This window comes from Vombatus ursinus, unplaced genomic scaffold (genome assembly GCF_900497805.2).
Source record: "Vombatus ursinus unplaced genomic scaffold, bare-nosed wombat genome assembly UNPS02010461.1, whole genome shotgun sequence".
Lineage (NCBI taxonomy): Eukaryota > Metazoa > Chordata > Mammalia > Diprotodontia > Vombatidae > Vombatus > Vombatus ursinus.
In genome coordinates, this window is record NW_020950239.1 from 9970339 (window position 1) to 9984602 (window position 14264).

Sequence of the window (14264 nt, forward strand, 5' to 3'; positions counted from 1 at the left end):
AGGGCCGGGAGGAGGCGGAAAGGGCGCGCTGCCGCGTCACGTGACCGGGACGTGCCGCTCTTCCGCCGGCCATTTTAGGTGGTTCGCGGCGGCGCCATTAAAGCCAGGAGGAGGCAAGAGTGGCCGCCGCTGCTGCATTTTCTTTCCAGCGCTACCGGGGCGAGCGGGAGTGCGCGCCGTGCAAGAGTGGGAGGAGCGGGGAGGGGGGGAGGGAGGCCAGCGAAGCCGCGCGCGCGCGCGCCCGCCCGCCCGTGTGTGTCCGTGTCCGTGTGTGTGCCTGTGCGTGTGCGTGTGGGGGGGCGCCTCGCGCGTTAAATCGAGCGAGCGCGCGGCGGCGGCGGCGCGGCGGCTGGGATTACTTTGCTGCTAGTTTCGGTTCGCGGCGGCGGCGGAGGCGGCTGCGGCGGGCGTAGTCTCGGAGGCGGCGGCGGTAGCATGTCGGAGGAGCATTTCGGCGGGGACGGGGCGGCGGCGGCGGCCCCGGAGGCGGGTGGCGGCGCGGCGGCGGCGGAGGAGCAGGAGGGGGCCATGGCGGCGGCCGCGGTGGCAGCGGCGGCGACGGCAGCGCCCGCGGCCCCGGCGGCAGCGCCGGCGGCGGGCGCCGGGGCCGGAGCCGGAGCCGGAACCGGGGCCGGGAGCGGCGCCGAAGGGACCGAGGGGCCCGGCGCCGAGTCCGAGGGGGCCAAGATCGACGCCAGTAAGAACGAGGAGGACGAAGGGTGAGTAAGGGGCGGCCAGGCCCGAACCCCCCCTCCCCGCTCCATCTCCCCCGGGCCGGGCCGTTTTCCCGCCCGGGGCTTTTTCCTTTTCCCGCTATTTTTGTCTCCCCCTCCCCGGGCGGCCCCTCCCCCTTTAATCCCCGGGATCCCCTTTTTAAAATCCCGGGGGGGGGCGCGGGGCCTCGCGGGGCCCCCGGCCGCAGCCCGGCGGGGGCGCGGCTCCCGAGCACATGGCCCGGCCGCGCCCCCGGCCCGGCCCCGCAGGCCCCGCCGGGGCCTTTTTTGAAAGTTTGGCGGGCGGCGCCCCGGGCATGTCCGCTAGGCCGCAGCCTCCCGCGCGCAGCCCGGCCGGCACATGGGCCCGCGGGGAGGAGGGGGGGGGCCGGCTTCCTTGGGCGAAGTTTGCCCGGGGCCTTGCGGGGCCCCCCGGGGCCGGCCGCCCTCCGATCCGCGCAGCGGCCCGCCGGGGATCCCCGCAACCCCCGCCCCCACGCCTGCCCACTCGTGGCTGAGCCCCACGCGGCCGCCGGTTCGGAAACAGTTTCTTCTTTCCGTGGCTCCTTAATACTAACCTACTTCTCCAAGTTGGAATCATAGTTTTGTATACTGATTAAAGCTGCTCCTTTAAAATCCGAAAGCATTTGTAGCAGTTGGAGGCGAGGCAAGCGTAGATGCTACCCCGGGGGGCTGAGGGGGGTCCTTGGTGGGGGTTTCTTCCTGTTACGGACTTGTGACCTTGGGGAAGCAGCTCCCGCTTCCCCTGTTTGTAAGAGGGGATGATCTTTAGAGATATCAACAAGAAAGATGCCTGTGGATGTACAAAGTAGCAACGAAATGTAGCTTTAAGCCAGTATTAGAAACCATGGTTCCCTTTGGCGGGGAGGGACACCGTACCTGTGGGGGCGGGGGGGGCGTGTTTTGAAATCAGAAATTTTTACCCTCGGCCCAGTCAGGCCCTTGTCATGTTGGCTGTGCTGATCCTACCGTTTTGGGAAGGGGGTGGGGGCAATCAAAACTAATCTTGAATTATGTGCTTTAAAGTAAGAAAGGAATTAAAGACTTGGAAACTTAAGCCTTTTAACATTTTGGTTTTTGTTTTCTCTGATTTTGGTAAAGGCACTAAAATGACTAATGCATTACTATTGCTGTTTGGGGGGGGATCACTGTTAACTTGTATGGGCAGACTTTCTACTAGTTCTGAGTTTTCATATCACATAGCAGCTGCCTTTGTAATAATCTACAGTTTGTTGAACTGAAGTGTAAATGAATTAAAAATTTTTAACCCTAACAATGTTGAAAACTAAAACTAGTATTTTGATTGGTTGCTGTACCGGTTGTTAATTCCCTAGCCATTCAAACTCCTCCCCACGGCACTCTGAAGCAGCGGCGGCACAGCGGGAAGAATGGTAAAACTTTTACGTTTTATTTCTGTATTTTAAAGGTTTCAATAGCCATGTAACATTCAGAGGCCGTGTATTAGTTAGTGCATTTGCTGCCCATTGATTTTTCCCCAGGAAACTAATCATTTAAGGTAATAGGATGTTACATACCTGGGATAGAGAAAACTTTCTATAGTTTATAATCCATGGGCAAAAATTGATGCCACTATGTAGTTCTTGGTCTGTGTGGTAATGCATGTAATTGTAGTTGGCCAAGATTACGATAAATATCTCTAGTGGTACTATTTTTTATTATCTGTAAGGAAGAAATAACAATGAATGTGATGATAGTTGATTTACATAGTTTGCTAGGAAGATGGAAAACAATGAAGTTGTTAGTGTTTGTTGAAATTCTATGTTAAATGCTGAATGTGAGGTTTATTGGTTGTAGAGATTATGTTTAAGATACATATTGCATGTTAGAATAAAAAGTTCTGGAAGTGGCAAAAGTAAAACTAAATTTTTGATTTTAAAAATAGTTCTGTATTGTATTCAAATCAGACTTCTTACACATTTCCTATGTATAAGTTCTTTAATATAGATTGCAAAAGTTGGATATGAAATATTTACTGGCTTTCTACCTTGTCACTAAATCTTCTCTACACATTAAATGCCTCTTTAAAATTACAAAAAGGCATGGTCCCTACCTTCATGGAATGTAAAAGGGATTATCTTAGATGCTTTGGGGTCCTTCGTAGGCAGGAGTGTTTGACCCTGACTGGTTGATATTTCTTCACATCTGGATGTCTTCTCTTTGGAAGGTTGGTTACATTTTGTTGTTCTTCAGAATAACGTTTTCTTTCTCCTTTTAAGAGAGGAGTGTTTAGGATTTTTCAGAGGTACCCAGCCAGATGTATAAAATAGTTTGGAAAGCAGTAGGTATGTTTAAGTATGACATGCACATCCTTTGTGCAAGTCTAATATTTGCATGCTATTCCCAGAAATTTTAAAGTTGATTTTATTTCTTTGTTAAAAGATGATAGTGTAAATATTGTCCTTCACCACCCACTAAAATAGCTCTAGGTCTTTTAAATAAGAAATAGCAGAATTATATGGATCAGACGTTAGCCCAGGGGGTAATGTAAGGGCCAATGCCCAATGGATAGCGATCAGCTCCTGGACAAGAACTGGAACAAAATTAGGTAATGGGGAGATACTCTAGGTGAATTTTACTGTTTCCATGATGGCCCATAAAACTTCTGGAGCTAGAGACTGAGAGACTGAACTGGCTCTGAGGAGTACTTTAGTATGATTTAAAAAAAAAAAAAAAAAGATTAAACAGCATGGTAGAGTTGGGAGGTTGGAATCAGGCCTCCCAAGGTACTTTTTCTGTGGAAGCAGCCAGATAAAGGGGTTGCTCTGGAGCCCTTTTAATCAGTCTTGTAATGGTTAATTGGCATGGACTAAAGTCTTGTTTTTGTTCAGAATAATTCCTTTTTAGGCTGTAATAGTTCAGAGGCAACAGGCAGGGTGAAGGAAATGATACGAGTGTTGAACTTGGAGGCAGAAGATCTAGGTTTAAATCCTGCCTTGGATACATAGTAGCTGTGTGACTGGAGGAGGACCAATCCATTTCCTCCCGTAGTGTGGGGAGAGTTGCCTGTGCCTATGGGGCATGTAGGCAAGTGCCCTGTATCCTGGGTCGCCTTCTGCTCCCCCCCCCCCATGTTGGCCCTTTGCTCTTCCCAGGAGGCAATAAGCGTGCTTTTGGACAGAGAGAGATTGTTTGAATAAAGATCAAGCCCCACAAACTGTGTTGTAAAATAAGCCAATGTCAAATACTAACACTTTTGCTGTGTCTCAAGTGAGTTTCCTTTAGTGGTATGGAGTTCTGCAAAAGTGGTAGATTTGCACTTTTTTTGTTTTTCTGTCCTAAAAAGTTACTTGGAAAGTGAGCCTGTGGTATTCTCACAGATTATTGGGCTTTTGGTTATTAACTTGTTGGAACATTTTGAGTAAAAGATTCCCATAGGTGACCCTTCCACCTCCATGTGCAGTTCTCCTAACACTGAGCTGTGCTAAGAAGGAGGACAGTTTCTGAGAGTCAGTCACTTTGCTTTGATGCTTTTCCTTCCCTCAAAGTTATACTTGATCCGAGAGATGATGGGGCAGGACCGATAAACCTGCAGAATCGATTCTACAGTCCTCCTACTTTCCTAGGAAGTTCTATGGAGTCTGAGATCCAGCAGTCGACAAGTCCATTTCCTGGCTGGCTGTGAATGGCAGTATACATAGATGCTTGAGAGGCAGGCTCCACTGGATGAACCTTTTAGAACAAGAACCTCCAAGGTGGATGATTCTTTTGTGTGTTTGGTGGGAAACAAAGCCTTCCCCCCGTTCTTCCTTTCAACCTCTCTTGGCTTTCTCTGAACCCACATCTAGGTCAGATGGGATTCACCCCACTGCCCCCCAACCCCTGCACCCCCTTGCCAAGAAGTTTAGGTAGAAGAGTTGTGCTTTAGGGCTCCTTTGTTCTTTTGAAGGAAAAAAAAAAGCAATAGACCTCAAAAGTACTTTGGAATTATTTAGACATAGGATGATAGTTTCATTTTATTTATATGTTGTTATTTGAAAGAAACTCAGTTTGGTTAGGAATATCTGGTTGTATAATTACTAATAGGAATACGTAAAGTTGAGAAAATTGACCTCAGCCTTCTGATTCGGTAGGTTCTGGTTCTCTGTGTTCTCATCTAGCTCAGAATCTATGGCAGAATTTCTTTGCAATGTGAACCTCATTCTGTGGTCATGCGCTATGGACAACTCCATTCTGGAATGTGAACGTTCTAGGAAAGAGAGCAGTGCCTTCAGTCATGCCTCATTCATTCTGAAAGCTCCCTTTTGGAGTCAGTAACACAGAGTTTAAAAACACAGACAGAAAGGGCTAGCTGAACTGTTTTTAGACGTTTTATGTTTGAGAAGTATTGCTAGTCTGCGGACTTCATCGCAATTCCTCAGCTTGTGTTAACAGTTTGCCCAGTGGGAGGGGCTGCTTTTTATGACAGACTGGGCGCTGAGAGATCTGCGGGGCTGGCTGTGGAGGCGAAGAAAGCTCGTTAAACAGCTCTGCCGTTGTCTCTTGACCTCTCCAGCCATAAATTCTTTTTTTTGCATTCTTCACTTAATCATCCATATAACACTTAGAAATGAATAATGACAAGCATTGATTAAATGGATAATAGGTGCAAGGCACTATATTGTGCCTTGGGGTGCAAAGACAGAATGAAAACCTGTTCCTGCCTTTGGGGAACTTATTTTCTACTGGAAATAGTAGAAAGATTTTGGTACTTCTGATACATTTTTGTGGGTTTGGCAAAATGTGATCATATAGTGTAAATGAAACTTGTGAATGCCCAAGTTTTATCTGTCGTGACGTGACTTCTGTGTGGCGTGGAGGGTTGGAGGTGCAGCATCTCTTTCTGGTCTTCTTGGTTCCCTACAGTGTTAAGCTGTGGGAGCTCTGGTGGAGGTATTGCCGCTTCAGTGGAAATGTCCCGTCTCTTGCTGTTAAGTCTGTGTGAGATGGGGTATGTTGCTTAACCCTTCTGGGCCTCAGCTTCTCAATCTGTAAAGTGGTTGTGGATAGAATCGGGTGTTCTCTTGAGGTCCTTGCCAGCACTGAAATGTGTGGCTTAAATTACTCTTGTGTTTCTTTCTGTACTCCCATTTTAATCTTGTGAGAAAGACAAATGATTTCCTCTCATGTAGGTATAGCTACCATGATCCTGAGCTACAGTCAGCTTCTAAAAGGAAAGGGTCAATGACGTATTAGGGCTTTTAGGGTTGAATATTAAAAGTTAACAATTTGAATATTGAGTTGCATAATACACGTTAATGGCACTTGTCAATTCTCACTTGACCGGAGTGTTTAGTTAATACCCAGAATGCATTTACCAGAAACCTCAAGGTAGAACCTTGCTGTGCCCTCTGACTTCCTCTGTGACCTTTGGTTAGTTACTTAATACTTACTTTTGTTTCCTTTTTTCCTTCTAACTATTCTAAAGAAGTGGGAGTTGACTATTAAAGTTAAAAGGGAGTTATTATCCTGTTCTAGTAGCATAATGAAGTAATGAAAATTATTACAACTACTCAAATGAATTAAACATACTTTAAGACCAATCCATCTGTTTTTAAAAAATACTGGTCCTAAAAGACAAGTCTAGCTTTTCTACTGCCATGTTAAGTCTTAACACATTGAAATGTATTTTATACCTCTTATTTAATGATGTGAAATAGAACTGGAATTTTGTTTTTTTAATAAGGCATTATTTTATGAAGTTTTTTTTTTAATTAATAAGCATCAGGTTAGGTTGTTAAATCTGTTTCAAAGTAGTTTTACAAAGATATTTGGTCTTCTACCTCCTTTTTCATTCTTCCAGTCTGTTTTAAACACTTGGCCCCAAGGTAATTTTTCTTAAGTGCCTTTTTGAATGAGTAGTTTCCCTACTCAGTTAACTCTAGTATTTCCCATTGCCTTAACTATAAAATATATAAACTCGTGTTTAGCTTTTAAGTCCACCAGACCTCAAGCTGGCTTTTCTAGTATTCCAGCCAAAATGACCTTTTCTACACCTCATCTCCCATCCCCCATGCCTAGAATGCATTCCCTAATTTCCATGTTCTAACCCAGGCCTTTATTGTCTCTTCTCCACATACCCACACCCACCCCCCCCAAATACTTTGTGTAACCTACCTTGTGTATGTTGGTGTTTATTCACTTTATATTTATGCTGGATATATTTGCATATGTATTGTCTCTACCATTAGAATGTAAACTCATTGTGAGTAGAGATTATTTCATTCTTTGTTCTTGTTTTCCCCTTGTGTCTGTGGGCTTGAAGCTTAATAAATGCTTGTTGATTGATTAATTGCTATTGTTATGTAGTGGATCAGATTAAAAGGTTAGACTTTTTAACCCTTGACACTAAGGGATCTCTAAATTTTATGAATTTTATAGAATGTCTTTCAGTAAATCTACTTAAAATCTTTACTGTTAGCTGAGTAAGAGTACTGAATTTTTATGAGGCAGTTTCAAGCTTCAGTGGAACTTTTCCACCTTGCAGTTGTAGTTAACTGGTTAGTTTTTCTATAATCCATAATTTCATAGGAAGAACTTGGTTTCCAAAGTGGTGTTACAGGTTATTCCAGTATTTTGATTCCTAAATTTCTATTTTATTGTAATTGGAGAGAACTTAAAGATTCTTCTAGTTTTAAAAAAGAAATCGATATTTTTGCTTTTACATCTTCCATATTTTCCACTGTATCCTTCCCTCACCTTCTTCAAGATCTATCCCTTATGAGGTAGGAAAAAAGGGAAGTAAAAAAAAAGTTCCTCAAGGGTAAATAATATATCAAAAAAAGTTTGAGGTTATGTGCAGCTTTCTGGCCCCTAATTTTTGCGATGAAAAGAGGGATGTTATCTTTTCATCTCTTTGGGGTTCAATTTGGGTCATAATTATGCAGCATTCTCTTGCTGTTGTTTTGGTTTTTTATTCTTTGTGTTGTCATTATATATTGTTTTCCTCTTCTCACTTCATTTTGTATTAATTCATATCATTCTCTCTGCTTTTCTGTATATATGTGCTTCTCGCTTTGATTTACCCACCATTAGACCTTCACAGACCAGTCTTTGTAAAATGACCTAATTACTTTGAAAGCTATTTTAATATGGTAGATCTGTGGATAACAGCGATTGGTCATACCTAAAATGTTCACCCTCACCTCATTAACATTTGATGGCCGTGTTTTGCATACTGATATGACTTCCCTGTCTATATCTAAATGCGGAAGTAAGTTTGAAAGTTGCAGGATATTGAAGAAAATTCTTTAAACCCTTGATATTTTTAAGGTATTCTTTAGTTTGTATACATGTGTTAATTGTTTGGTTAAGTATTATATCAGTCATGGCTAAACCTATCATCTTTTTGATACATTCTTTGAAAAGAATTGAGGAAAAGTAATGACTATAAGATAAAATATCTAATGCCAACGCTTTTGCTGCAACTCCTACCAACCACCTACAGACTGTTAAAAGTCCAATTAAAGACAGGAAAAATTACTGAATCCTTAACCAGAAAGTGTTTTCCACTAGATCTTTTTTGTTACCAATATTAAAGAAAGTGAGATAGAACAGTAATAACAGATAACACTGACGTGGGCAGAAAATAATTTTGTTAATGACCCACCTCTGCAAGATACCCTAATTCTAGTCTCAACTTTATATTTTGGATGGATGTTGAAATTTACTGTTGCTCTCTTACCAGTAGCCATAGACACAGGAGCTTAGTGTCTGGATTCATCTTTGCTTTCCTTATGTCTGTCTTTTAGAAATTTTTAGGAAAAAATTGTTCCTAATTCTTGAATCAAAGAATTTAAAATTGTAGAAACAATATTAACCTAGTTTTTAATTGAAATTTCTGAGGATGTAAAAGTAGTTGGTCCTCTTCCATTCCAAATTAGCAGAGGTACAGTAGTCATTTGTGTAATGTCTTGATACTGGTTTAGACTCAGAATTGAGTAACTGTCACTTTAAATTGAGGTACACATAACTCCATCTTGTCTTCCATTTGTGCTGTAGTAGATTTCAAATCCTGGCTCTGCCATTCTACCTTTGTGATGCTGAGCAAGCCATTTGTCTTTTTGGGGTATCAGTTTACTCCTGTATAAAGAAAATTTTGAATGACCTTTCAAGTCCCTCTCAGGCCTATATGGTCAATCCATTGATTCCTTTTTTGGTGCTGAATTGTTTAATTGTATTTTGGATGCACAGTATCTTTAACTTGAAGTTTCTAGAATTCTGAGAAAGTTTTAAAAAACATGTTGAAGTCTCAAATTTATTTTTTTGTTTATTACTAAACATCAAATTAAAATGGAGTCAGTTGTAGGTTTTAGTAGAGATGCATTTTACCTACTTGTTACTTAGGATAAGTCTTGTAAAATACTTACAAGGAATTACTTATGGCATCTCTCAGCAAGAGTGGTAGGAGTGCCATAGGCTTTTCTGTCAGTGGTACTTGTATAAGATAATTTGAAAAGAGAGGAAGCGTAGATACCCTGCTTTTTAAGCGGGGTGTACTTCTGTTCTGTATCGTGTTTATGTAGGTAATTGATTGTAGTGCCATATCATGATTCTTGGTAGTTTACAGAAAGGTGATATAGAATATTAATATTTTTAAAACACTTAAGTGCCTACTTTTTTAAAAAAATTCAGAATCTAAGCAGCATCCATCCAATTCCTTTATTGTACTATGATAATCGACAGTAATGATGAAGGCCTTGAGGCACTGCTTCATCCAGAAATGTCTTAAATCACTAGGGGAGAAAAAAAGAATCGTGTTTAGGAGTGTAGTTGGGGTTAAGTATAGCACCTCTCATATAGCTGAGGCACAGCTGAACAAGAAAGGGAGACAAGATAAGACATCTGAGTAGCCAAAAATAGATGCTACAAAGTGTCTATGCTAATAGGACAGCCTCCTCAGCCCCCCTCTCTCCTTCGTTATACAGCTTTGTCAAGCTTGGTTATTCTGGATTCTTATCCCAGAGCAAAGTAGGAGTGGGGTTACAGCTAGGAGACGTGACAGCAGACTGCCTGGGAGAAGAGAGAAACTGTTGTCTGGAGCCATTTAGTATCAAAAGGCCTTTGACTGACTAGGCTCTGAGAGTAGACCAGTTGATGCTGACCAAAAAGGTGTTTAATTGTATCTAATATTCTGAAAAGGTAAAGGAGCATGCAATAGTTTTTTGAAAGATTTCTAAACAAAATGATATAAGAAAGCTGCCCAGAAAGACTTATTTCCTAAGATATTCAATATATATTTAAGCTTTTTGAAAATCCATGTTATGTGTATACATACTTACACAAACATATCTATGTGTATATATATGCATATCCACATTCTGTTTAACTAGAATGTACCAACCATTCTGGATAAATGGGAATCAACGCACATGAACACTTTAGCTTAAAAGTTAAATATTTTAAATGACCATCATAATCTTGAAGACTATATCAAAGATTCCATAATATTGAGAGCAAAAAAAAAATCCTTTGGAGGGATTTACCTTGTGAAGAAGTTCTTAGATAATCGTTGAATCCTGAATGACCATATTTAATTGGATAAATAGCTTTGTGATTAGTAAAATTGTTGCTAGTAGAACTGACATCTTGCTTTCAAAAATTGAAGCTAATACTTTCCCTGGAAATTAAGGCTACTTCCAGTTTATGCTTGTTTCAAAGTAAGCTGGTCAATTTCAATTCTGATAGACCAGCATCTTAACAGCTTTGATTGGTTGGTGGTATCCTCACCTTACTAAAAGGGAGCAGTCTATTTTTTAAAATAATGTTTGATTTTGTTTTTATCTTAAGCCACATTGAAAATTGAATTACTCCTAATGATTTCTGCTGAATTAATTGTGGTAAGCAGCTGCAGCCAAAATACATTAGAAATAGTAGCCTGTAATAGCCAATTTTGAACTTGGAGCTGATTACAACTATCCTAAACCTGAATTAAGTCACCATTGATTTTTGAGCATAAGATGATAGTCTTATTTTTCTATTTATATGTAATGCACAGAGTCCGATCTTTGGCAAAAAGACAGTCTACAGTCTTTGGTTAAAAATAATAGTATTACATTAAACAAAATAAACATTGGAATTAAATAGACCACACATGAAATATTTCTCTAGTGAATTGTTATTAAGTAAATGTATGTGATTCTTGGAATTTGTATGTAGTGTTCCCATTACCTACTTTTGACTAAGAACCAATTCAACTAAATTTTACCTGGTCATAATAATAGTTTATTATAGTACATACAATTACGTAGTAATAATATTACCTAAGAGTATATAGTTAATGTGCAAATTGGGCTTCAAGTATGGAAAGCTTTTACTAGAATTCATTCTTTAAACAGACTCAATTGCTAATGTTTCATTTTATTGGGTTGGTGAGGATGATACAGAAGTCTTATAGACATAAAAATTTAAGTACCTAATATGATTTTGGAAATGTGGTATACCCTTAAAAGTAACTCAGATTTTTGTTTCATTAAATGTTGGCTTTTTACCACTGGAAATAAAAATTAGCTTTTGGTAACAATGTATTATTAGACCTAAGTTAATTGGCATGATGGAAGGAGTGGGATGTACTGCTTAAAAGAGCTGAAGTAAACTTGGAAAAATGAATTTGAATAGTCATTACTTAGAGGTCCACTAGATGGAGTTGGTAATGAGAAGTCCGTCCCATGTTTCTAGTTTTTTTCCTGAGGGGAGAAAAGGATTTCACAAGCTCTACCCTAGGATTGTTGTATCAACTTTATGTGAAAATAATACTAGTATTCACCACTTTTTTAATCTTGATATACATATATATCTGGATATGTTTTAAAACACCAGGAAGAACGTGTTTATATGCTTCTAAGCATCCTTTAATTTTGTAAAAATCTTTCAAATGGGAACTAAAGGGCTCCTGCTCTCCCCTCCCCTTTGGTAAACATTCACGTCTTCATGACAGCTTCTGGTCTGCTTTGACCCTTGAAAAAATTTAGTTAAAACTTCATTTCCATTTTCCCTCTTGGTTAACTGAGGTTTAACTTTCAATGTGTGTTTAGGCTAATTAGTGAATTATCTTTAATGGGACACTTTTCATTATTGTTTAATGGATTGTACTGTCTTCTTTAAGGATTAAAAAGTTTTGTCCTTTTTCTTTTGTCTCGTTAATTCTTTGAGCTAAACGCTCTTAGTGAGGACAGTCATATCAGAACTAGAAGGAAGCAGCATCAAGGTAGGAAGAAAAAGTGCTGGCTGATTGAGTATCACTGGATGCTAATATGTGTTATATATAATTAATGAAAGGTAGATTCGGGAAAGTGCATGAAAATTTATCAGGGTTCTCCAACTGTTATGATTTAAATGCATCAGAAGCTTCTGCCCTTGTCATACAAAGAATATTTAGACCCTGATTTAGGAAACATCAGGTCCCATAACAAATGGAGAGGCTTTCGAGTTATTTGCTCAGCAGTCAGTCCAGGGAAAGTAATGCTAAATACACTTTTAGAGGTAGGAACCTCCTTTATATGAGACTGTACAGGGAGAATGGTGTCTTAATACTTCCCAACCAATTTTTCTGCAGTTTGGGAAAAATAACTTAATGATGTGGACAATATTTAAGGCAAGTTTTTCTTAGCATTTTAATATTGCTTTTTGTCTTCACAGGAAAATGTTTATAGGAGGCCTTAGCTGGGACACTACAAAGAAAGATCTGAAGGACTACTTTTCCAAATTTGGTGAAGTTGTAGACTGCACTCTGAAGTTAGATCCAATCACAGGGCGATCACGGGGTTTTGGCTTTGTACTATTTAAAGAATCGGAGAGTGTAGATAAGGTAGTGTGTTATATGCTCTGATCAATTAGTAATGTTTGAATTAACAGCACCAAAAGTGGACCAGGATATAGTGGATGTTCCCTGATTTGATTTTTTTCTCAGGGCATTTGTAAAACACTAAAAATACCTGGATATGTTGGGTATGTCCACTGGATGTAATACATACATAATTTTTTTTTTTTTGGTCCCAGGGTGCAAAGTATAAGTGGGGAGAGGGGAGCAGAAGCAGCTTCTGTCAATATAGTTTATGAGTTGCAGGCAGAGTTCTCCCATAGTCTCCTAAAATTGAGTTGTCACCAATTAAAAGGGCATGGAAAAGGGTATGTTGACAATATTGGTGCTCATTGTAGACTCTGGGAAGAAGAGCCTTTGCCGTCATTCTTCCTCTGGTGGTCATGGACCAAGAGCTGCCAGTGAACAGTGATGGCTCTTCTGTTAAATCTCCCTCACCATCTCTGCTTGAACAATAGCTGACACCTAAATTGAGTTTCAGCATTTTTTAGCCTGTTTAGGGGAATGGAACAGAAGCCTATATATTCCACGTGGGACATATGAAAAGTAGAACATTGTTAGAGGAACTGGTAGCTTTTAGGTTGACTCATCCTCAAAAATTCAAATGTGAGGTTGAAGATAAGACATTGGGGACAAAAGTAAGGAATTGAATGGATAGATGTTCATCCATGTTACCCTCCACCACATATATTGGTGCAATTTTTTTTTTTCTTGAATCAATGTCATGCCTCAATTTGGCCAGTGTTTTAGTTAATTCATGCTTAAATATTTTTTCACTTAATTTACTATTTTAGTTAATACTTCTGAAAACTTAGGAAAAAATTACATTTTTAAAACAAAGCTTCCAATTTCTTTAGGTCATGGACCAGAAAGAACACAAATTGAATGGCAAAGTGATTGATCCTAAAAGGGCCAAAGCCATGAAAACAAAAGAACCTGTTAAAAAAATTTTTGTTGGTGGCCTTTCTCCAGATACACCTGAAGAGAAAATAAGGGAGTACTTTGGTGGTTTTGGTGAGGTATGTGACACGTGGTACCCCTACTTTCAATTAGTGTCTTTCCTCCACATGTGTGAATATATTACTATGAATTGTCACATGTGGGCTAAATAGAATAACTACACCTAAAAGTGAGGACTGATCACAACATTTTGGAGTAAACATGTGATAGATAACATACAATCTGCAGGCCTTTACTCCTTAGCCCACTGGGGTCCACCTCAAATAGCAACTGATCCTGCATATTGATTTAGGGGAAAAAAAAACACACGTTAACATTATGTTGTGTTCTATTTTTATCGTGTTAAAATATTTCACAGTTTAATCTGGTTTGATATCTCTGCCTTACTTCTTTGCAGTACATGTTTTAAGCACAGAATGGACATTTGAATAGTGCACCCAGAGTTTCTATTTCCGTTCTCTCCCACAGAGCAAATGCTCCAAGACACAAATACAAACAGATATCACAATATTTAAGACTTGTCTCCCCTTTTAGAATGTGAACTTGAGAGCCAGGCCTGTTGGTGACTTTCTTTGTAGGTTCTGCTCTTAGCACAGTGCCTGGCACACAAGCGTTCCTTCAGTGCTTTTGTGGCATATTAGGACTTGAACATTTGCCAGTATAGAAGACTTGAGGAGCTTTGTCTTGGGAAGTTGCTCTCTATTAGCAGGGTCTGTTTGTCCGTGCCTTACTGAAGTCCTGGCTTGTTGCCCGAG

The 14264-nt window shown here is 40.5% G+C and overlaps 1 protein-coding gene across 5 annotated transcripts in view; it reads left to right on the top strand.

Annotated features, from left to right (window-relative positions):
• Nucleotides 1-420: 420 nt before the first annotated feature.
• The window catches only part of HNRNPD (heterogeneous nuclear ribonucleoprotein D), a 17835-nt gene continuing 3991 nt past the window's right edge, over nucleotides 421-14264 (top strand). For 3 of the 5 annotated variants that reach the window (XM_027854485.1, XM_027854488.1, XM_027854486.1), the window contains exons 1-4: nucleotides 421-719; nucleotides 2069-2125; nucleotides 12369-12537; nucleotides 13407-13568. In XM_027854485.1, the coding sequence (XP_027710286.1) occupies nucleotides 436-719; nucleotides 2069-2125; nucleotides 12369-12537; nucleotides 13407-13568 (672 nt within the window). In that variant the 5' untranslated portion in view covers nucleotides 421-435. The remainder of the gene's footprint in view (nucleotides 720-2068; nucleotides 2126-12368; nucleotides 12538-13406; nucleotides 13569-14264) is intronic. The other 2 variants (XM_027854487.1, XM_027854489.1) reach the window with 1 other exon arrangement.